Source organism: Dipteris shenzhenensis, chromosome 2 (assembly GCF_047967505.1).
Source record: "Dipteris shenzhenensis isolate YYH24624 ecotype China chromosome 2, Dip_SZ_1.0, whole genome shotgun sequence".
NCBI lineage: Eukaryota > Viridiplantae > Streptophyta > Polypodiopsida > Gleicheniales > Dipteridaceae > Dipteris > Dipteris shenzhenensis.
Window position 1 is genome coordinate 59,093,490 of NC_141597.1, and position 24,937 is coordinate 59,118,426.

Sequence of the window (24,937 nt, forward strand, 5' to 3'; positions counted from 1 at the left end):
GAGGACCGGAGCGATCTGTTGCTCTGCTGTAATATCAATAGCCACGTGGCATCCAATGTATCTCGCTGTCTGGCCCCGCGGTATCCTGCGGAAGCCAAAGGCACTCCCCCACTCTCGAATCTCCTGTGTTTCCTCAAAGTATGAGAAGAAACCGATGGATTTTGTCCTATGCACCTGAGGCCTCGGAGTAGATAGCCAGGGCTCATTTGACTCTCTACAAGCTCGTTGTGGTGCCCTCTACGTACATCTGCAAACTTTGAGTCTAGTAGCCCCTCTTGTCTGATTGGGAGCCTCAACCCTGTGAGGCCTGCCACCTCCGATCGCAAGTACTAGCCCAATGCCTTCGCCACAAAAAGGAAAAGAAAGGGAGCTAGGGGACAGCCCTGACGGACCGAGCGAGACAGAGGAAAGGCCTCGCCCGTGTGTCCACCGACAAGCATCTGACTAGAGCTCCCCGCATAAAGCATAGAGGCTCCTCTAATCCATCAATCTGAGAAACCCAACCTCTGCATAGTACCCTCCAAGAAAGACCACTCCACCCTATCGTAAGCCTTCACAAAATCCAAGAGAAGGATAGCCAAAGGCTATGACTCCTCCCTAGCCCAATCCACTGCCTCCCAGAAAGTGAAAATGTTGTCCATGATGCTGTGCTCCTGAACAAAGCCGGTCTGCATGTCATGGATGATGTCAGTGAGATGAGGCCGCAACCGCAAGGTCAAGACCTTAGCGAGGATCTTGTTTGCGGTGTCAAGCAAGGTGATCGGTCTCCACTGCTGAATGTCTGACCTATCTCCCCCTTTCGGGATCAAACAAATCCAACCCCTGCCCAGGGACAGAGGAAGGGAGCCCGTGTCAAAGATCTCCCGGTGGCAGGCTAAGCCAAAAGGGGTGGAAATAATCTACCAGAAGTACCGAAAGAAGGCCGGAGTCAAGCCATTTTCACTAGGACACTCCTGGGTCAAGAGGGCCTTGAGGGCTTCCCAGAGCTCCTCATCCGTGAAAGGCTCCTCCAGACTCCTGCACAACTCCCACAAGACTACCGTCAGAACGTGGTCCCAAACTAGCTCACGGGCCACAAGGCAAGCTGGAGTCACTCTCTCCGCCTGAAAGGGCTGGCTGTAGAAAACTATGGTTAGCTCTAGAATCTCCTGTGGATTGGTGTGCATAATGCCCTACGGATTCCGTAAATGCTTAAGTGTGTTTCTGCCATACGGAATGCTTAAGTGTGTTTCTGCCAATCGAGGCCCAGTGGTATGAGGGAACTGCTTTGTCATCCTGCCCCCCTGTTGTACCCAATGGGCCTGGGTGGAGTGGTAGGAGGAGAAAGCCCGCCGAACCTTCGAGTCCTGGGGCTCAAGGCGCAAATGGTCTCATATCCGTGACTAAGCCATTGGGATCCTAGGTCCTGCTCCTTGAGCCTCTCTATGGAGGCGAGGTCTCGACGCAGTGCATGCCCGCGCTTCTGAAGAGCCCTCCTCCGTCCAAGGGCATGAGGCTGCAACTCCTCACTGCTCCTCTCAATCGCATCTGCCACCCACGAAGTGCTGCCAAATCTTTGCCATGACCTGTTGAACCTCCTCATCCTACAAGAGATCCACTGGAATGCGGACCCCCTTTTGGGGAAGACCACAACGGGGCTGATCTAGGTAGAGTACTGCTGGAGGGTGGTTTGACATCGTGATGTGTGCTAGAATCCATGTAGAGCCGCCTCTGTGGAATGCCCAGTCCCCAACATAGAACTCTCAAGCAGTCCATCATGTCTCCTTTGGCCGAATGATGAGAAGAGGAGACTGCCAGGTATCTTGCTGAACTCTAGCTCTCACCACGGGTCTCTGGCACCACTGATCGTAAAGTTGAATTGCTCCCACGTGCTCCGCTTTGCTGCTGGCATCTCGGAAAAGGAGGCACCACTTTGCTTGTCCTCCCCAAACTCCAGGTTGTTGAATTCTCCTCCAACGATCCAGGAGTCAACATCTGGCAGACACACCGAGGATCGCTGCTTCTAGAAGCTTGCCAAGCAACAACACAAGGATCAGCTCCTGCGAATGCCCCCCCCCCCCCCCCCCGCTTGCGTCTACCTCCCTCGCGCTGCACGGCCCCCTCCCCCCTTCCCCTCCTCCCTCTCCGCCGCCTCTCTGCTCGCAGCCGCCACACCTCCCTCCGTCCCCCTCTCCTCCTTCTCCGCCCCCCCTCTCCTTCCTTTTCTGCCCCTCCATCCTTCCTCGCCTCCCCCCCCTCGCGTTGCGCCACCACCCCCCGCCCCCTTTCCTCCCCCTCCCCCACCTTTGCGCCACGCTGCCACCCCCCCCCCCCTCGTCCCCTCCCTCCTCTCCTCCTTGCTTCCCCGCCCTCCCTCACACCGTGCTGCCACACCCTCGCCTCTCCTCCCTCCCCTTCCCCGTCCTACGCCACGCTGCCCCCCCCCCCTCCCTCCTCCTTTCCTCCCCTCCCTCGCCATTCTCTCCCCACTCTACCGCCTCTCCTCCCCCCACTTCCTCGTACATCTCCATCCCTCCCTCTTTCCTCCCCCGCCTCTGCCCCATTCCTCCCTCCCTCGCCTCTGCCACTTCCTTTCCCCTGCCTTTTGGAGCTTTCGCAATTTGTCAGTGCGGTATGGCGGCCGTAAGTCCGGAACCGGTGGCCCAGACGCGGACCCCCCCCTCCTTCAGCCTACCACATAACACTGACAGAGCACTTGGTGAGGCAGGCCGCCACTGACTTTTCCCAGACGTCTATTTATGGGAGAGTCATTGGCTACGCCCCTTCACGAGCAGACATCAGGGACTGGTTGCAGTCCACCCTTTACCTTGAGGACAGCCACATTGAGGAGGTCGCACTCATGGGACGTGGTATCTTCTGGCTCAAGCTCTCCTCAGCACAGGCTGCGAGCGATATGGTCGGACGCGGTCCCCTACCTCCGTGGGTGGGAAGATCATCTTTATGGTCCCATGGTATAGGGGTTTCAGTGTAGCGGACTTCGATGCCCGCTTTCGCATTCCCCGCCATCCAGTTACCCTCATCTTCCCAGGCCTCGCAACAGAGCTTCGCCCGATCATCAAGGACTTGGGGGCGCACTTTGGCTGGCTCATGCAGGACACCTTCGTTGATGCGGCGGTAGCTCAAGGGGTGCCACGTGTCAAAGTGGCAGTCCTAGATCCGCAAAGTATCCCCTCGGAGTTCGAGATTGAGACGGACACAGGTGTGGTGATACAACGCATTATGGTCATTGGTCGCCGAGATCAGTGTCTGAGATGCCACGGCTTCGGGCACCCCAGGCGCGCTCTTGCCCTCGCTTCACGAGGACAGAACCTCAGATGGCCCCCATCCAGGCAACTCAGGATCCCCCCCGCCAGGCATCGACACCCCCTCCCGAAGGGGAAGGCTGGACTGAGGTCAAAAGGAAATGGAAAGGAAACAAAACAGTAACAAAAAAGCCCCCCCCCCCCTCCAGCAAGAGACCCCTGTGGTCACCAGTCAGCAGCAGCCCGATAAGGGGAAGGAGAAAGGGAAGGAGAAGGTCAGCCAGCCTCCCCCTCATCGTTCACCCCACTCCCCACCCCTCCTCCCCCCTCCTCCTCGGTTCCCCTACCTCCCCCCCCTACGGGACCCCCCCCGGCACCTTTGGTTTCAGCCCCCCCTCTCCCTCGAGCATGATCCCGCGGGAACCCCCCCATCCGCCTGTGCCGCCTGCGGCCCCGAAGCCAGCACAGACCTCCTCCGCGCCTACCCCCCCTGGCCCGGTGGAGGGGAGAGGCCCTTCCCCGCAGATGGCTAGCACCACTCCAACTCTTTCGACAGCCAACACCCCTCTTTCTAGTTCTAACTCCTCATCTTTGTCCCCCCACCCAAGGGCAGCTCCTAGAGCTCTACCTTTGGAGTTTTACCGAGCAGGACCTTGGGATTACTTGGATGCAGCTGGTATTGGCTCCTTCCCTGCATGCCTAGACATCAGCATCTTCTTCCTCCGAGGGTAAGGTCTCCGTCCTTGCCCCCCATGATGGTCCTAGCTATTCCTTCACTATCACCAATGACGGGAATGAGCAATGGACGAATGAAAATGTTTGGGAGACGATTCGTGATCAGTCCCAGGAGCAGGTACAGGACTGGATCGGTACCCTAGCAGCGGAGCTTCTTCAGCAGCAGTGGAAGGAGGGTGACGTTCGTCTGAGATGGCGCCACAGCGCCAAACGATTCCGCCTTTTAGTCATCATTCGACCGCCTCTGGAGTGGATCTACGCGGAAGGGCTCCGCCCTTGGAGGACCTCAGAGGTAGCGGGCTTCTACAGTATTTCCCTAGTGGAGGCTTCGAGTTGGTTAGAGAGAGCTTACCACCATGGGATGAAGGGCCTTCCCCTCTGCTGAAGGTTTTAGAGGATGGGTCCGATGATCCGGCCTCTCCTTCGAAACCTTCACAAAAGCGCCTTTGTCTGCACACTGGACATCCTCCGACCACCTCGACATCGACCGCAAGCAGACAGCTGTTTGTGGCCCATCTCTCCTCTTCATGAGTATACGCATTATCTCTTGGAACGTCAACGGGTTCCACTCATCAGGAACGTGCAGCCCCAGGAAGATGGTGCTCAGACAGGAGCTCCAGCCAGCTTTGGTGGGAAGGGTAGATGTGCTCCTATTGCAAGAACACAAGCTTTCGGCTTCTCAGACCAGTAAGTGTGGGAAGGTCCTCACAGGACGCTCCCACACCTACTGGGAACCTTCGATTGGCGAGCAGGGGAGGAGCGGGGGTGTCTGTACCTCCATCGACGCTTCTCTAGTTCAGCATGTGTGTGGTTTTGGCACCTTGATCCCAGGACGAGCGCTTTGGGTGGGCTTGAATATTGAGGGATCCCGCATCGGCATCCTCGATATCTATGCCCCGACCGACCTTAGACGGAGAGCCGCTTTCTGGAGCTCTTTGACAGACTTATTATCAGAGATGGATTCTTGGATTGTAGGAGGGGATTTCAATAACCTTGAGGCTTTAGAGGATCAGCAGGGACGGGGCCCAGAGTTCCTCGGTTTAGCTCAGGCGGAGCAGGCGGAATGGGACTCCTTGTTCGCTGTGGGAGGTCGGGACAATTGGAGGGAGCCTTCCTTTTGCAGATGGACAGGGAGCCTGGACTTCTCTTGGGGTTACAAAAGGGAGGGAGGCAGACTTTTGGAGCGGTTGGACCGTTTCTATGTCAGTGATTGGGCGATAGGTAGAGGTGGAGAGTCAGGGGTGGTTTCAGGGACGACCCTCTCTGACCATGCCCCAGTCATCCTAGTCCTGGACTCAGCCTCTCATTCCTTACCTCCCCGCTCGTGCCGGATCCCAGACTCCATCTACTCCAGAGCAGCAGTTCGCAGCAGGATAGTGGACCTGTGGGAGCAGGATTGGGACCCCATGGGGGATATGGCAGCTCAGGTAGCTCAGGTTCTTGCCGAGTCTAGTCTCATATGTCAGCAGGAGGCGACTCTGGTCAGGCAGCAGTGGTGGACGAAGGAGAGGGGTCTCAGACGAGACCTTGCCTCGATACAGCGGATGCAGCAGTCTTCTCCAGGCTCTGAGGAGCTTAGACGACAGGAGGCTAGAGCCCGCCGAGCCATGTTAGAGGAGATCACCGAGCGACGCTCAGAGTTCTCATTTCATGCTTCCAAGTCCTTTTGGGCTAGGAAAGGCGACAGGATGTGCAGCTCTCTCTTCAGGACTCATGGACAGAGGTCAGCAGGGGAACAACTCCGATCTCTTAGAGCGCAGGATGGTAGTGTCAGGACAGCCAGACGAGGTCAGGGACTTGGCGACAGATTTCTACAGATCCCTGTTCCAGTAGGAGCCCCCAGACCCTCGTGCTCGTCGATGCAGGGTGGAGGTGTGGAGGTATACGCCGTCGCTCGTGCAGCCTAGCATGAGTGAAACCCTTCTTGCCCCATTCACTGTGGCAGAGATGCAGGATGCTGTGAGCGATATTGATGGGCAGAAATGCCCAGGTGAGGATGGGCTCTCTAGAGCTTTCTTCACCACCTTTTGGGAGCAGATCCACCAGCCCTTGCTCACAGCCTTCCAGCATATCTTCTCCAGCGGACAGATGCCAGAGAGCCTTGCGACAGGCTTGATTTGCCTCATCCCCAAAGGGCGGGACCGTCAGGAGATCAGACAGTGGCGCCCTATCACCCTCCTCCCGACTGCCTATAAAATCCTCGCCAAGATGATCAGTAGCCGCATCCTGACTTGATCCATGACACCCAGAGACAACATCTTCACATTCTCAGAGGCGACGGAGTGGGCCCAGCATAGTGGCCAGCACCTTGCCATACTCCTTCTTGACTTTGAGAAGGCGTACAACAGGGTAGATTGGTCCTTCTTGGAGGGCACACTTTCTCGGTTCGGTTTCCCGGACGAGTGGACCAGAGGTATTGCTAGCCTCTACAGATCGGCCTCCAGCCGGGTTATCATCAGTGGCAGGATGGGGGAGAGATTCACCCTCGAGTGCTCGGTACGTCAGGGCTGCCCGCTTGTGCCCTACCTCTTTCTATTTTTTGCGGAGGCCATGACTCACTTCCTACGAGCCCGCACCACTGGTCTTCGAGGGATGCGCCTCCCTATTCGGGACGATGCAGAACTTTTGGACTCTGAGTATGCAGACGACACGGCCCTGTATGTGCAAGATGATATCGAGTCACTGGAGTGAGTGAGACTGTCTTTAGAGGTTTTTTGCCTAGCGGCTAGGGCGAAAATCAACTGGCATAAGTCAGTTGGTTTTCTTACGGATCCGGGAGCCAGCTCACAGTGGGGTATTTTCCTGGGGTTTCGCTGGATCCCTAGAGGACAGACGACACGTTACCTGGGATTCCAGGTAGGGTTGGATATCACGTCGGCTCAGCAGTTCCTACCGGTCCTAGTTTCCATACGACGGAAGCTAGCCTTTTGGAGCACGGCTCGGCTATCTCTGGCAGGTAGGGCCCTTGTGGTCAATCAGGTCCTTCTAGCCACCGCTTGGTACGTGGCATCTTGCTGGTGTTTCTCGAGATCATGCGTAGCCCAGCTGAGGAGACTGGTGCGGAACTTTCTGTGGTCTGGCTCAGATGGTTCCCGCACCACCAGAGCTCGGGTCGCCTGGCAGACGGTCATCCTCCCCCAAACAGAGGGCGGTCTTGGCATCATAGATCCAGAACTGCAGAGTCAGGCATTACTTGGCAAGTTAGTCATCCGCGGTCTAACCCCAGGAGGGCAGACGTGGAAGCTCTTGCTTCAGCATGGTCTCAGCGCGTGTATCCCCCAGAGAGGGGGTGATTGGCAGCCGTCTATCCCGTGGATTTTCACTTCAGCCCCGCTCCCCCTTCCTCCGCGGCCTCGTCTCGGTCTGGAGGAAGTTGCGGCACAGCCTCTCTCAGGTTCCCCCCAGCTGCCGAGAGGAGATAGACAGACAGCCCCTGATCTGAAGCAACCAGGTGACAGATGATACAGGTCGCTAGCTTGGAGAGAGATCCCATATCCCATGGGCGCTCTGGGCGCGTGGGCCTGCGCACTCGCTCCGGGTTTGGAGGGACGTCTATAGCCAGTTGGGCCCAGGCGAGCTGGCAGCAGCAGTAGGTACGGCACGTGGGATCCAGGCTCGGCGAGCGGAGATCGATGCTGCCATTCCTGCAGGTTGGAGGATTCCCACGATCACCAGACAGCTCCTCCCAGGGGATGAGAGGTGGCTAGGGCCGTTCACTCCCCGCGGCATTCCTTTGGTGGTTGCAGGCCTTTTCTCGGACTTCTCGATTCACTTCTCTGTCGCCGATGGTAGCCGTCTCCAGTGCAGAGAGGCTGTGATCGACCCCCAGCTTCCCTGGCAGCGCCTTCGCATCATAGGACTGCAAGGGAAAGCGTGGCATATAGACCCCCTGATTGTTCAGGACCAGGACTGGAGACTCTGGATTTGGGAGGGCGGCTCCTTGACAGAGGTGGAGTGGGACCCAGGGGAGTGGCGCTGGACACCACTGGAGACCTCAGAGAACCCTACCCCCTTCTTCTCATACAGCGCGCATACCGGTAGGCGTGCTCTAGGGGCTCTCCAACGCAGGCTACCCACCCAAGCACATAGTTGGTATGCCGAAGGGATATCTCTGGTCTTTCTTCGTACATTCTGGAAGACTCTTTGGGCAAGTTGGCAGTCGAGGAAGATCTCTTACTTTCTTTGGATGGTGGTCCACAAGGGGCTACCAGTTGGGAGATGGCTGAGGCAGATGGGGCAGGAGGGGCACTGCCAGATGGGTTTTCAGGAGGAGTCGTCCTTGAAGCACTGCCTTTGGAGCTATTCGCATGCTCAGACAGTGTGGAAGGGAGTCATCGGGATCTTAGCGAGGGCTGCACCCGAGCTAGGACCGGTCACTTGGGGAGCCGTTTGCTGGTGCAGCACCGAGATGGGACATCACTTGGCTTATGAGTTCTCTCGGCAGGATCCAGTTTTCTTCATCACGCAGGCCACCTGGGCATACACGAAAAGCTTCCCTTGGCATCTGACAGAGACAGATGCAAGAGCGATGACTCGGCACCCAGTTTGGGAGATCATAGGGAGTATTGTAGGCTGGCATATCTGGACTTCCAGATGCGCGCAAACCTTAGGAGACCACACCTCAGGGACTCTCCTAGGAAGAAGGTGGTGTCGCTGTCTGATGTCTGATGCTAAGAACATATGCTCCTATATCAAAAGGAAGTCCACTGCTCGCCCTACCAGTGCCCTCTGCAACGAAGGTGTCACCCAGGGGGTCTGGGACTCCTACTACTCCTGTTTGAGGGGGTGCTGGGGCTCTAGCCTTCTGACGTTGCCTGTCCTGCAAGGGTTGGGGGGGGAGGAGTCCGTCCCTAACCACAAGGGCAGTTGCGGGCTAGATGGCCCATCTGCCTGCAACAAAGACACTGGCCTGGTAAACGGGAGATCTCCACTCTCTGACAGAGTGTACCCCCCTCAAGGGTCTCGAGGAGGATCAACTCTGGGAGGGACTCTGGGCTCTCAACCACCAATATGATCCTGGGGCCCTTGTCGCCTGCTACCACTGAAGCTACCGAATCTGGCAGGGACTCTAGCATGGTGCCAAACGCTCTGCCAATGGAGGCAAGGATGGATCTGTACTCCTTTGGAAGCCCCGAAAACCGGAGTGTGATTGGGAATCGAGGAACATGGAGTGTCGTGTCCATGTCCTCCACTGTGAAGCCATGGTACCAAGGGAAGAGGTACACCAGATGCGGGCCAACAAGGATGGGGCTCTGCTCCACAAGTGTCAAGGCGGTAGCAGGAGGCTCAGCTGGATGAGGAAAACGCCTCTTTTGTAGATGGTGACCTCCTAGATGTGGTCCCCTTCTAGTGCTAGGCTCGCCTGGATATAGTCTCTCACCTATCTCCTATGGGGTGTGAGACCAACTATTCTATCCACTCTTGGCTTGTCCTGAAGTGACCGAACTGCATGCTTCACCTATTGCTTGTCGGTTGGGGAAAGAAGAATCTTAACGGCTGTGGGATTCGAGGGTGCTGCCATAGAGCCCCTCTGGCCAGACCAAGGGTCACCACCAATAAATTCTCTCTCTAAGACAAACAATTCTCTCACCTTTGCCCGGAGAAAAGGAAGGAAAAAACCTGGATCAACAATCTTTAGCAAGATTATCATAATATCATTCAATTAAGAATCTGAAGGTGTTCCCTAGCTGTTGTTTAGAACTTGGTTTGGATGTTTTTGAAATGATATGCATATTCATCCTTGTGGAAGGTAACATGCATGTCCTAGTGCAGGAAACTCTCTGCAACTTGCATGACCTTCTAGACCAGAAGATTTGCTGAGTTCTGTACCTATATTGTGACCTCCTATTGTCAATCTACTATCTTGCCATCCTTGAACTTCAAGGTAGGATAGACCAATCCTGAAAGCCTGCTCTCTAACTGATCATTGCTCTTCCAAAAAGTTGCTCTATTCTTGCAGGCTTTGCTTGCACTAGGGGTGGTAGCTGTACACGATGTTATTCAGACTTATACTCTGCTTAGAGCTACAGTTGTCTTCGCATAGCCAGCCTCTCCTGTTCTATACCATTGCTACCAGACCAATTGAATGAGAGGCTTAGTTTAATTGAAGCCTGCAAATGCCTTGGATTTGAAGCAGACTCCTGTTTCTGCCAATGGATATCGCGAAGACAATGCCACCCTCCTTAACATATGTCTAGGTTACCTCTCAACATTTGTTGTTAAGTAGGGGATGCATAACAATCGAAGAGAGTGCTACTTGAAGTTTCCTGTCAAGGGCTGTCAAGCACTAGAGCATGTTGAAACCCCTTCCAATATTTAAACGTGAAGGTCCTCCTAAAGGAATACTAAATCTAAACTTTTTGTCCCTAGAAATTATAAAATATCATGGGATCTTTGATTAGGTCTTGATGCATGTGAATAGCGCAAGTAAATCTGGTCTCAAGTTTCCAGCTGACAAAGTCCAAGTGATGCTCATTGTGCATTATTCAGAGGAAATTTTATTCATTGCAGGGCACTACATGAGTGCAACTGCACAAATGTGGGCGAGCACACACAATAGCTCTCTTTATGAAAAAATGACAGCTGTCGTGGACGCTCTATGTGAATGTCAGCAACAAATAGGAACTGGGTATTTGTCAGCATTTCCATCAGAGTTTTTCGACCGGTTTGAAGCAATTCAGCCGGTGTGGGCTCCTTATTATACAATACACAAGGTTTGTGTGTTCAAAAACACTCATCTTTTAAAACCTTTGCCTAGTTTTAGACAACAGCTCATGACTGAAAAGAAAGGATTGTTTTGCAGATCATGGCAGGGTTGCTGGATCAGTACACGTTTGCTGGAAATACAAAAGCATTAACAATGGCTGTAAAAATGGCAGATTATTTCAATCAACGTGTCTTGAGGGTCATCGAAATGTATACAATAGAAAGGCATTGGTTATCCTTAAATGAGGAAACAGGTGGCATGAATGACGTCTTGTACCGCTTATTCACACTTACTGTAAGTTCATACATCTGAAGGCAGCATTGATTTTTAAATCGAGTTAAGATATATTTTAATGTTCACTTTAAATTGCAAGAGTATTATTCATTCCATTTTTGAGTAGTGTTGTTTCTGGAATATTGTTGCTTTGACAGCTTCAGAGAAACCATAAACACTGACATGATCACAGTTTTTACTGCCGGTTTGATATCAGTTTTCACCTAATTGCCAGAATTGTTTAGATACACTCTGGGTGGCAACATTCTATGCATAAAGACCTTGGGTGGTCTGATTCTACATGGTTATTGTTGCCAACCTTTTTGGAAAAACAGAATATGAATTCTTCGTCCCTAGATTGGTTCTATACAATGTTGGAGACCAAAAAGTGCAACTAGACTTTTGCATGCTAGGGGAGAATTTCTGATCCCTTTCTGGAGACACTGTTTTAACGCTCTGCACTAATACCTTCACAGAAGATTAAGAAATGAAGACTTTTAGCTGCTAATTTCCGTATATGATTGTTACTAATCAGTCTTATTTTTACCAGGGCAATACTGATCATCTCAGGCTTGCACATCTATTTGACAAACCTTGCTTCCTGGGCCTTCTTGCTGTTCAGGTATGAAAATTTCTGTAGAGTTCAGATGTATTTAGAATCTTAAGATGATGCTTGCTTGGTAGAGAGTGCATTCATTGGCTTATAAACGGTTATCTCCTCTTTTTGTTTTTCCTACACTCTTCTATGTAACCTCTTGTAGTGCTCAAGTGTCGTGCCCAAATTTGCTTTATTGATTATATATGTGCAATTGTTGAATTTTTACTTAACATGTCACCACAAGATAATAACAAACCTGATTTTAAACAAAAGAAAAGCACACCCACGGTGTGCTAAGATGGATAGCCCCCAGCATTGTTGGCCTATTTTAATATTCCAATCCCAAAAGAGATGTGGGTGATTCATGCCCAAGACTGAAAGAGTAAATACAGGACTTAAAGTTTTGATAGTAGACATGACTTAGAAGACTTAAAACTCCAGTAGAGCAGGAAAGAAGTACACAAAACTGTTGTACATCAATGGGACTGTCGTCACCACAAAAAGGGGACCTCTTATGTAACTTAACTTGCAAAAGATCTCATATAGAATTGCAGAGAATTCAGAGCTAGTTTTAAGCTAGGGAAAATTTTTTCACTCAATATATTATAGAGCTATGTATAAGGAAACGAGAATTGTAAAGATTAAGCGAGAATTGTAAAGATTAAGGCATAAAGAATAGCTGATATGAAACAGCAAATTCAAGAACTAAGTGTCCACATTGAATTCTGAGATTATGTTGCTGAACCTCCCAATGAAGGAAGAGGGTAGTCAACATGAGAGGGATGTAGGGAAAAGAGAAGATACGATAGGTAACACAGTAACAGGAACGAAGAGTTAAGGAGAATTAAGAGAGGACTCGTTCAACATGGAGAAACTTGGGGAGAAGCTTAGAACACCCCTGAGTATCTCTCAATGCATCTAAATGTGCTTGCAAGTTTTCCTTGCTCTTTGCGATGAATACCACATCATCTGTGAAGATAAGCATCAGCAAAGCGTATCCTGCAATCCGCACATCCTCCTTGCCATGTATTCCCCTCCACTCTTCCAAATCATCAATAAAGAGGCCAAAAAGTGTTGGTGAGAGGGGGCATCCTTGCTTCACCCCTATATCATTGCGAGAGAGAGAGAGAGAGAGAGAGAGATGTATTAACGTCTGCAGGAGGCCTCGTGGGCCTATGGGACAAAGTGCACAAAAAGAAGACTCATACAAGCCTCAATGGGCTAGAGCAAAGGGCGCGCTAGGGCCCTTGCTGAGTATTAATCTATCTATGCTGATCTACTGAGCTCAAAAAATCAAAATCAAATACAAACTGCAAATTGAAGCAATCTAAGAGCTAGGACTCAAAAACCGAAGCCCGGCATAGTGGTGGCTCTTTGGTGAGCTGTGAAGATATCCTAGATTTGCGTCTATTGACTTGTCTCATGCTGTGGCGGAGTGCACAGTCTCCTCGATCTCTGAACCCGCTGAGCTAGGTCCAGAGTGACCCCTCGTCTCTGTCGGTCTCCCCTGAGGAAAGTTGTGATAGGTCGGACCTCAATAGAATGTGCTTTGGGTGCTCTTTGTCTCGCATGCGGTCTATCTCAGCGGCACCATGTCGGCTCTCCCTGCTCATCCAAGCTGCCCTCATATTAGCTAGCTGCTCCTCCTCGACCCCACTGTGTCTAGAAGCTCACTCAAATGTATAGAAGTCTGTCACACGTCGCTATGATCAGTCAGCCTCTATATCTTGCGGCCTAATCACCTCCTGCTGCTCTCTGATCTGTCCTAGTGGAGTCTCCCTGTGCCCGCGCATCTCCATCAGATAGAGCCCAATACAAACCTGGTCATGGAAGTGGATCTGTCATGAGAGTGGACTGAAGCCATTCCCCTCTAGGTAGAGACAGTGGTAGCGTCACCGGATCTCATAATAGGTTGGGCAGGCACAAAGAAAATGCTCCGCTGTCTCAGCCACCCCCAATGTGCATAATATGCAGATCTGTTGCTCTCTGGGTATACCTGCGGATCTCCTTGCCTCAATCCTCAGCTCACACACACACACACACACAGATATTAACGTCTGCAAGAGGCCTCGCGGGCCTATGAGACAAAGTGTGAATCCAAGATCATACAAGCCACTGAGGGCTGAAGCAAAGGGTTCACTAAGACCCTTTGCTGAGAACTGAAGCTGCAAAACTGAAAGCAAAAGCTAAAACGCTAACATGCTCAGCTAGTGAACAAAATTTTAGAGTAGCAAAGTAACAGAAGCGTGTCAGGCGCTAAGGGCTAGCACTCCGAGTACATGCTCAGGTTCCATATATCTAGGTAACCTAGTGGCACTCTGATGAGATGTGAGAAGCTCTCGTATCTGTGTTTGTCGAGTTGTCTTGCGACGTGGGGGAGGGCGTGGTCTTCTCAATCTCTGCATCCGGTGGGCTACGTCAAGGGTGATGCCTCGTCTCTGGCGATCGCCTCTGAGAAGGGATGAGATAGACCAGACCTCAATCATGCGTACTCTAGGCTCTCTCCATGTCGCACGTGGAGTGTGTGTCCCTCATCTGGCCACATCGTGGTGGGCACTCCTACTGCTGATCCATGATGCTCTCATCTCATCAAGCTCCTCTCCCTCGGCTACACTGGCAGCTGACTCAGATGCATAAAAGTTTGTAACAAAACTCTGTGATCTGTCAATGGTAACCTGTGGCATCAACCCATGCTGCTCTCTGGCCTGTCGCATCAATGTGTCTCTCTGTCGGCGCATCTCAAGCAGGTAGAGCCCAACACAGACCTGATCATGAAAATGTATCAGTCGTGTGAGTGGGCCAAAGCCATGTCCCTCCTGAAAGAGGCAATGATATCGTCCTCGGATCTCATAGTATACTGGGCAGACACATAGAAAATGCTCCTCCGTCTCAATCTCCCCCATTTGGCAAAGTGTGCAAGTCCTCTACTCTCTGAGTATGCTTGCAACTCTCCCTACCTCAATCCGCAACTGATGTGATGAGACTCGTAACAGACCAATGGCGATCCTCAGTGCATGTGAAACTCTCCTGTCCTCAAGATACTGAGGTCTGATGACAAGATCGTGCTCTGAGATCCTCAAGAAGTGATCATGGTAGAACTGGATCTTGGTGGAGAGCTCCTCTTCCCCCCAAGCCCTAGATGTATGGAGCTGGAGGAGGTCGAACCGTATGATACGGTTGATCTCATCTCGTGGGATCTTATCTCGAGTGGTGCATCCAGATTGTACTGAAAGGGGGGAAGTCTGTCCATCTGAATGCCGTGACTACCAAACCATGTGGATATCCGTGCGTACCATGCCATATCAACACCACTCTCTGCTAGTTGCTTGGAGGACTCTAATGCTAACCTCGGTAGTCTCCACTGGGGTAAGGACCAAACTCTGTGGAGAAACGTCACCGTCTGAAAGATGGCATCAACCTGGAGGGGGTTCATGGCAAACTCTGCCTGTATAATCTGATGAGGGACTGAGGGTTTACTCCGAATCATCCTGGATTCTCAAATCTCTTCCACTTTGTCGCTGAAATATCACTCCCCCAAAAAGGTGCTGTGTACATGGCAGTTGGTCTCACCAGTGTATCAAAGAGCCAATCCTTTGTCGGGGGTCCTGGAAGTGTGTCTAGAAGCATCGCCTCTCTAGTCAGGCCAGAGCACCCCGTCCTCGTGTGAGTCGTGCCATACCCGCATGGATCATTGTCGTGAAACCTGGTCTAGTGAACATGATCCCCAAATATGTGTAGGACTGCACTATCTCCACAGGCTCTCCCTGGTATGTGAAACTATGGTGATGGGATACTGCTGCTCGCGAAGTATTGAAGATTATAACCTTGGTCTTCCCAAGGTTAACTATCAAGTCTCTCTCCCTACAGAACATCTCCAGAGCCTCTAGATGTTTTTGCAGCCCCTCTGCTAAGGATGATATGAGGACTATGTCATCGGCATACAACAGTATCTGCACCATCATGTCAGCCAGGAGCGAACCCTCTCCGTCTAGTCGAGCGACAAACGAAGTGATCTCATCGATATAGAGCGCGAAGAGAGTTGGTGATAGCTCTCAATCCAGTCTGATAAGCTCCTGGGGCGCGTATCCTCCCTTGACAGACTCATATAGACTCATGACCCCCCAAATCATGATATCTGGAAGCTATAGCTCCTGTGACCTCCTAATCAGGCGAGAGCATGGGACAGTGTCAAATGCCTTACGCTATTAGTCTACGAAGCAAGTGTGGACTTTCTGATGCCTCGACTTCGCCTCCTCAATAATAGCCCTCAGGGTGAAAATGTGATCCAAGGTGGAGTGCTGACTCCGAAATCCTACTTGCCCAAGTGCCCATTGTCCATGACCGAAGGATCTATGAGATTGAGAAACCCAGATATAATGAGATGAATGAACCACTAAGTGGGCATTCGCACCCAAGACAAATACAAACACATATGCTAAATATCTAAACCCATGGGGAGAAGGAAAGATATGAGGCGTGGTGTCACTGTGGCGGTCTCTGCATGCTATGGAACGAAGCCCACCTAGTGTTTGAGGATGGATAAGAGGATTTCGGCTGAGAGAGGCGGTGATTGCTGCTGGGGGGGCATGAAACTTGTGATAGAGCGCTGACGCAGATCAATTTGCATAGTCCGTAGTGGGCTCCTAGCAGTAGCTCTTCGTCAAACAAGTGCCACTGTCACCCCCGTCGGCTGTGTCCCTAGTCTGTGGCGAACATCAAGGGAAGATACCCAAGCCTCATTTGTCCACCATCGCACACTGGCGGATTTGTTGTGTCTCTCACTTTAGGTCTCGATTACGCCGTCTCCTTGGGGACCTCCGGTTCGTGCTATCTGATTGGAAAAACTCAATAATCATGTTCTAAGTGGAGTTTGGCTGGTCCCCCTGATTTGGTCTCTGTGTCATGAGAAGTGGGTCTCTCTTTCATACAGCTCATGAATGAAGATTGCTAAATGTCTCTGATCCGGATGAATCAAGTGGCTGGAGACCCAAAACCGTCTTTGAAAAGGCAATGGTGATGGCCTCGGATCTCATAGCACATAGGAATATGAAGGCCAAGTACTCTTTTGACTCAATCTCATGTAGATCACATATGGTCCAAATGCGTCCCTCTCTGGTTATGCCCTCAGCTCATCTAGTATGAATGTGTAATTTGTGTGAGGAAACATGGAACTGGCCGATCAAAATCCTTAGAGGTGGATTTGTGTGTAGCCTAGTGGGTTGATGAAGGCCTCCTCTGATATTTATAGTCAGTGATCTTTGGCTTCACAGGAAGCTTACAAGGTCTTGTATGTGTGGAGCTGTACGAGATCCTCCTTGTTAGCCTCGTGATAAGTGAGTAGAATAGAGGGGCCCTCAAAGCTATACCGAAGTGAAGGCAATCTATCCATGTGGAGTCCAAGGCTTGCAAACCATCTAAATATAGGAGCATGCCAACACCTCTAGTTACCCTTACTTGCTAATGTCAAGGATGTGGATAAAGCCATCTGTGTCAACTTGTGTCGGCCTGCAGTCAAGGAACCATAATCTCTAACTCGGTGGAGGCATGTGATCACCTGGAATGCTAAGTCCAGTTGGAGTCAGGGGGCCTCAAACTCAACGAAAAGGATGTGGAACTAACGGCTTATTGCGATCATTCGTGCTTGGGAGACAAACTCATATTTTTGTTGGATCCCCCACGGTCAAATGGTGAGATATGGCAGGTGGGTTCATATATTTCGGTAGAGCAACAAATTGCCCTAGAGCTGCCTGTATATAAGGCGGAAATCCTTCACACTCATTGATTTAAAAAGTCCAATCTAACTCTAAAAAGTGAAGATGTTGTCTAGGATGCTCCTTTCTTGGACAAACCTATTTGAGTGTCATGGATATAGGATGATCGGGTGCCACTAGCAGATATTTGTATAGCCCCCCCCCCATTAAGCAAACCCACCTTTGTGCAAGTGTTTGAGGGAGAAGCCTCGAATCAAAGATCTGCTGGAATTTCAAATCGCAAAGGAGTGTCAATTTATTCTAAAAAACAAAGAGCAATAGACCCCACTCGCCCAAGCATTTTTGCATCGAAATGGCCTTGAGGGTATCAAACAACTCCTCATCCATGAAGGGGGCATCCGGTTGTATTATGATGCTTGGGATGACCATAGTGGGGACGTGAGCCTAGACCTCCTCTCAGGCTAACACCTCCCATTGAGTCTTATTCTCTGCCTAGAAGATTGGTAGTAGAATCTCTAGTGGTTTGAGTGGAGCTGTCCCCATCATCTCTCGGGAACTGTAGCTGAGCCCCTATCAACCTGGGGCTTGTAGTTCCCGAGAACTATCAAGTCATCCTATCACACTATTGAACTCACCTTGCTCTAGAGCATTGATAGGAGTATCCGGATCGTTGAATCTTCATCGCATATAAGTTGAGTGTGGCACTCTTATATCTATCGACTAACCAACTTACCACTAAGAGGCCAGCTATCGACTAACCAACTTACCACTAAGAGGCCAATTCCTACTCTGTGAGCCTCTCAGTTGAGGTCCAATCTCTCCTAATTGCCTTTCTCTCCTGGGGGGCCCATTTGTGCTAAAACATGTGGGCCTCGAGTTTTACATTGACTCTCTGAATTCAACTAGGTCTTCCATCTCCCTTTCCATGGGGAAGGGAAGGGGCCGGGGGGGGGGGGCGAGGTGTTGCGCGCAAGGGGAAGGGAGCACGTGTTGCACATAACACACTTTTTCTCTTTTGGGTGAAATCCATTTGTCATCACACACACACACACTTTTTTTTGTAAAACCAAGATACTTATATTATAAAACATTCATTTACATCCAGGCCGTGCTCAAAAGAGAGCTACAGCCCTATCCATCAGAAACAGTAAAAGAAAAGTTGAATACAAGAAACATCCAAATCTTCCTTATGTAAGGCATCATATAAAGACTGCCTTAATGAGGCTCTGAAAAACTCATAAGGATGCTGAAGAGGAGAATTCAGATATGCTTGGATGCGCTGCAGCCAGAGGGTCCATAAGGCCCAGTATCTGATCCAGTGAAAGAAGAGAGAATACTGTGACAAAGAAGCTGATAGTGTGCCATACATCCAGAAAAACCTGTAGAACCTGTGTGCTGGAAATCTGAGAGATAAAAAATAGGAGATTCTATCTAGAAGGTCTCTGGAATATGAACAAAAGCACAATAAATGCGGAATACTCTCCGATGCAAGGTGACATCTTGGACAGAGAGGTGAAGCTATTCGTCGTTTAGCCAATTTCACTCCCACTGGGAGAATACCAACAATACATCTCCATAGGAATAGTCTTTGCTTCAATGGCATTTTCAACTTCCATATCATTTGCAATCTTCCTTTCCACCAGGCTAATGATTTGTTCAGATGCCATAAAGAATTAGCATGATGGGCAATCCAAGGAGGAGGTAATATTAATCTATAAGCCTGTATAGATGTCAATGACTGCAAAGGCTTAGAAGAAATGCTTGAACTCGAAGACTGAAGGTGCCAATCTTGAAGCCTGTCACTGCCATTCAATGTCGGAATCGGAACCAGAGGAAGTAGGAGATCAGCAATAGCTTTCCAAATAGGTCTATGATGCATAGCCAGGTTGTATTGTCTACATGCTGCTGGAAAAAGGAGAATATTTCCTTGCATATCTACAACGTCATCAATGAACCGGATACCCATTTTCATAAGATTGTAAGCTCTGATGGGTTGTTGAACAGCAAGGGGAGAGGAAAACACAGCACTCCAATGAATACTCTCCGATCTGAGTGATGATGCTAGAGAAGCAGGATGAGGAGACCATTTGATGTGAGAGAGTACTTGCTTCCAATCCTGAATCAAGGAATTAGAAAATGGACAACCAGGGATTTTACCTTGAAATTTTCCAAGTACTACTTCCGATGGATCTACTATCCAATGTCCATAAGCATGTGTGCGCATCTGACCACACAAAATTGCTAGCATAATAGACCAAAGCTGCTCTTGTTGAAAGAATGTTTTGAGCATAGTAATCTTTCTTGCCAACACATGATATTTGATGTTTATTATATTCAAACCACCATGCATTCTGGGTGAGCAAAGCAAGTCCATTTTGAGCAACCGTAAAGCTTTTTTATGAAGCTTGGTTTTCCAAAAAATCTCCATGGCTTGAGACATAAAAGATGAGAGATCTCGAGATGACCAATGTAATAGAGGAAGGTAGAACTGGACATAAGCTAGAACAATAGACTGGACAATTCGAAGCCGTACATGCAGAGGCCATGTGGAAATCTTCCAATATTGTAATTTGTCCTGAATTTTGTTGAACACCCACAACATTTGTTGCTTATTACTGATTTTCCAGCCAATAGGATAACCCAAATGTCTTACTATATTTTCCGGTTGAATAATCTGGCCTGGCCACAGAATAGCATGCCAATCACAAAGCTTGAGAGGCAAGAGTTTTGATTTCTGAAAATTAATTTTAAGACCAGCTGCCAACCCAAAATCTGAAAGGGTATCCATTAAGAGGCGAATCTCCAATGGACTGTTCTTTAGCATGACGAATGAATCATCTGCATAGGCCTGCGCTATGAAGGGTCGTGAACCAGAAATCTGAAGCCCCTCTAGCTGTCCAGTATCAACCATGTGATCCATATAAAGAAGCAAAGGATGTGAAGCGATGGCATAAAGCAAGGCACTGAGAGGACATCCTTGTCGAACCGAACGTTCGATAGTCCAAGACTCAGACAAATGTTTCCCTATAAAGCATTGTGCAGTAGAATTTGAATAAAGCCAATATATGACATTAGATAGCTTTGGCCCAAAACCAAGTTTTTGCATGATTTGAGAGACATAATCCCACTGTACTGTATCAAACGCCTTCGCCACATCCACCTGCATGACCAACACATCTTGATCTGAATATTTAGCATATTCCATTGCGATAAGAGTGTTAGTGATATTGTCATGTATGTGCCGTCTTGGAACAAAACCATATTGCCTGGGATGAAGTCCATCATGAAGGATATCCTTTATCCGATGTACCAACATTTTGGCAATCAGTTTGTATATCACCGGCATCAAAGTAATTGGTCTCCAGTCATCCATAGTCTCACAAAGAATCTTTTTGGGCACAAGCCTAACCAAACTATGCTTCCAAGCTGAGGGAAGATGTTGGTGCTGCCATGCTGCATTAATAAACTGCAGAATTGGACCCTTTATTTCTTGCCAAAAGGCTTCGAAAAATTCAACCATCAGACCATCCCAGCCAGGGGATTTATGTTTACCCAAATGCTTAAGGGCTTCATCCAATTCATCATCTGAAAAAGACATTTCCAGCATTGAGGCTTTTTGCGGGGAGACAATGGGAGAAACAAGCTCAGTAAATCTGTTACGAGCCAATGCGACCTGAGGTGCAGAGGAGGATGGCTGAGAATAAAGAAACTGAAAATGATCCAGACATTGTTTTTCAAGCTGAGAGAGAGACTGGTGGGTCCAGAGACCATCTGATTTCCTTACCCTCATGATAGATTGGCTTTGTCTGTGTGCATGTAAGTTCCGGAAAAAAGATTTAGAGGAACAGCCCTTATCTAGCATAGGTTTAACTCTGGCCCTAATCTGCCATTTAGACAGCTTGCGTTTGTCATTGGCATCAATTATAGAGGAAGCACAAGACAATAAATGCTGCTCAGAATCAGATAGAGATCTTTGATGACTAATCTGTACAAGATACTGCTTGTATGATTTTGCCCACTAGATATGCTGTCTGGTTTCTGCCAAGTACCATCTTCCATATTCCTTGATGACATTTTGAATACGATGTATGAAAGAGATCCAAGCAAATCCCAGATCCTCCTGAGCATGGGATAGCAATGGCCTGCAAGCCAGTCTGATCATATGCTGAAATTTTTCATGAGAAAGATAGAATTGATTAACCTGTAAATTTCTGACTGAAGAGAGCTGCAAGTCATCCAGAGGCATACCAAAAGAAAGGGTGAGCCAAAGTGGAGTGTGATCAGATAATTGTTGTGAATAATCAGTCCACATCTGACATGTATATTCATCATATTGCTGAGCATGAATGAGATAAAATCTATCAAGCCTGGCCCAATAATCTGTGAGAGCATTATGGTGATATGTAAATCCCATCACTGAAGGATGAGTTGCTGTCCATAAATCTGCAAATCGAAGTGATGAAGTCATGTGTTCCCATTGCTGGATTTCAGAGGGCAGCATATGTGATTTATGTGTGGTATTGTCCTTCCAGTGAGGAGAATTGTTAAAATCGCCAAAAAGTAGAGCATTAGAGGACCAGGGATATTGCTTTATGGAGTTCCACATTTGAGCTCTGGAAGCTGAATTTTGAGAGGCATACAAAGATCCTATTTCAAAAATCTCTCCATTGATCATGCATTGGATAATCATCCATCGTCCACCTAGATCATTATATGCTATCAAGGGTTGCAGATCATGTCTGGCTAAAATGCACAGCCAAGAGAATTGTTCCGATCCTGAATAGAATATATCATATCCTGAAAAAAACCCATGCTGTCCAGCAAAAAAATGCTGATTATGCTCTTGGAGACATACAACATCCGGATGAGTTGTATTTATATAATGCCAGAGAAGCCTCCATTTATTCTGGTTGCAGAGGCCCTGTATATTATAGGAAAAACATTTAAGAGAAGCACGCATGAAAATATATACAAGAGAATGATCGGTCCTCCAAAAGAGCGGGAGGCCTCAAGCCTCTGCCATTGCCACAGGGTCTTGCTGACCCTCAACTTCCAATTCCCTGATAATATCATCTTCTTCACAAAGGGGAAGACCCTTCTTGACTGCATTGACCCAAGCCTTTGAGATGGGGCTGCTTGAAGAGGTAGAAGATTGTCCTGGAGAAGGAGCAGAGGCATCCCAATTACGAGATTGGAGAGGTCTTTGTTTGAGAGGGACCGTCTTCTTTGCAGTCTGCCATCCCTCATGAGAAGATGGAATGTTTTCTCCTAACTTGCTTTTGCCTTTATCCTTATTTTGAGCTGAATTGGCCTGGCTCCCTGTATGAACTGAAGGCTTTGCTCCTTTAGCTTCAATCTTTTCCACATATGTCTTCTGACCTCCTTTATTAGATGGCAGAGGAATAGCAGCTAGAGGAGGTGGATGAAGGATAGAAGGACACTCCGAAGCAAGATGCCCTTGTGACAAGAAAAACAAGCTCCAGCAAAAATGCCCCATTTTAAGGTGAAATATTTCTTGCCCAAATTAACACCCTCAATCTCAACTGCAATAGAAGAAGGGGTCGGTCTATCAATATCCCATAATATGCAAAAACGATTTTTATTACCTGTTGGACGAGGGGGACAGATCACTTGTCCCAATGTCATAGCTAAACCTGGAAGCTCTGTTCTCATATAATCTGGAAAATCAACCACTTCAACCCATACAGGGCAATGATGCTTGATGAGGTTCTGATAGTCCTTATTGGGGGACCAGGGCATGATATGCACCATCTGGCGACCAAAAAATAAAGGGGACATTTCCAGCATCTTTTGTTTTGTCAAAGCATCCAAAAGATGAACTTCATAAAATCCTCGGGAGGCAAAATAGACTCCTTCTACAAAGCATCCACCTAGAGAGAATTCACCCATTGTCCCACATCATTAGCAGAGGGAATTTTGCCTGGGAAAAAGATGATAACTGCAGTTTGAGAAAGCTTCTTCAAAGGTTGCACAAGATATGGCAGCTTCATTTTGTAAGTGAGTTCCGGAGCAGGTTGAATCCATTCCCTTCTGCTTTGTTGAAAATCATCATTCAGCATATCAAACACATAGGAAGCATCTTCAGAAGAAGGAGCTATGGGGGAAGAGGCTTCCCTTAATTGTCTTTTGGGTTCAGGAGAGAGGGCTCTCTTGACATAGTACTTGTTTGCTTCTGCCATGGAGGCCAAGGGATTGAACAGATATCAAACAAGGAGAATCGGACAGGGCACAAAGAAAGGCTGGCAGGAAGTACGGATGCTGGGATGAAGCACTGTACGGACACAACAAAGAAACTGACAGAAACTGTACGGACAGATTAAGAGATTGCAAGAAGGACCGACAAGCTGTACGGGATCACTGACAGGCTGTACGGGACAACAGACAGTCTGTACGGAAGAGTTAACGACTGTACGAATTGATTAAACGGGAAAAAGACGGACGGACTGTATGGGCTTTAGGAAGGAAAACTGCAGGTAAGAACTGACGTGCAGGGTTGAAAGGATCGGCGATGATACGGTAATCTGACGCAGAATCCGTACGGGAACCGTACGACGGCTGTACGATGGTACGGACAAAAAGATGGGCGCCAAACAACGACGGGCGACGCTGACCAGCAATCACGATCGACGCTCACCGTCACACACCGGCAGCAAACTCTCGTCGAGGCTCACACCACGCTCACCGTCACACACCGGCAGCCAACTCTCGTCGAGGCTCACCCTGTCACCACACACACCGACACACACACACACCATCACACACACACACACACACACACACTTTTTTGGTGAAATCCATATGTATCATATTACAAGAAATTGTGAAACTGTAATCATAGAGTCTTTGGTGACCCTGGCCTGTGTAAGTATCATTTCGTTTCTCCTTCTCTACGGCAATCATTTTTTGACTGTCTACATGCATGCATTAGCCTGCTTTTTTGGCTTTAAAATGAGTTCTTTTCACACTGTAACTACTTGTCTCCTCTTTTTTGGGGGACAATTTCATAGTTTCTTGTCATCACACACACTTTTTTTTTAAAAAAAGTGAAATCCATGATTGTTTATATTACAAGAAAAACTACCTCAAAGCGAGAAGGTAGAAATTATATCAGTTGAAAACCTCTGTATATGCTAAATATACATCATGATCGATGTAGTGAGTTTGCAAGCAGTCAAAAAAAGATTGCTGCAGAGAACACTTGAAGAAAGTAAATAAAGAAAATGTTGGATCACGAAAGACTTTACAATTCCTGTTTATCAACAAAGTCCAAAGTGCCCAATAACACCCAAACAAAGAAAAGATCAAACAATTTCACAGTTTCTTGTCATCACACACACACACACATTGCCAGAAGAGTTCCATAAAGACAGACATGAAAGATGTAAGATCTGCCTTAGTGAACATGATCAGTGGCAAGTAAAATTGAATATATGCCACAAGGATGGACTGCACTAAACGTGCAAAGGCCAGGTTGCGAGTTTCCAATACTCAAGCTTTTTCCGAAGCTTAGCCAAAACCCACAATCAGTTTGTTGTCGGCGAGTGAGTTCCTACCCCAAAGGGTAACCAAGATGACGAACAAACTGAGTGGGTGGAATGATATCCCCGAGCCATAATAGACTATGCCAGTCTTTGGAATGCAAAGGGAGCAG

General features: G+C 48.8%; 1 protein-coding gene across 1 annotated transcript in view; it reads left to right on the forward strand.

The window, feature by feature from the left end:
* The window catches only part of LOC147905062 (uncharacterized), a 72,391-nt gene that overhangs the window by 2,337 nt on the left and 45,117 nt on the right, over window positions 1–24,937 (forward strand). The window contains exons 2-4 of the mRNA XM_087389801.1: window positions 10,488–10,690; window positions 10,780–10,977; window positions 11,507–11,578. Of these exons, the coding sequence (XP_087245927.1) occupies window positions 10,488–10,690; window positions 10,780–10,977; window positions 11,507–11,578 (473 nt within the window). The remainder of the gene's footprint in view (window positions 1–10,487; window positions 10,691–10,779; window positions 10,978–11,506; window positions 11,579–24,937) is intronic.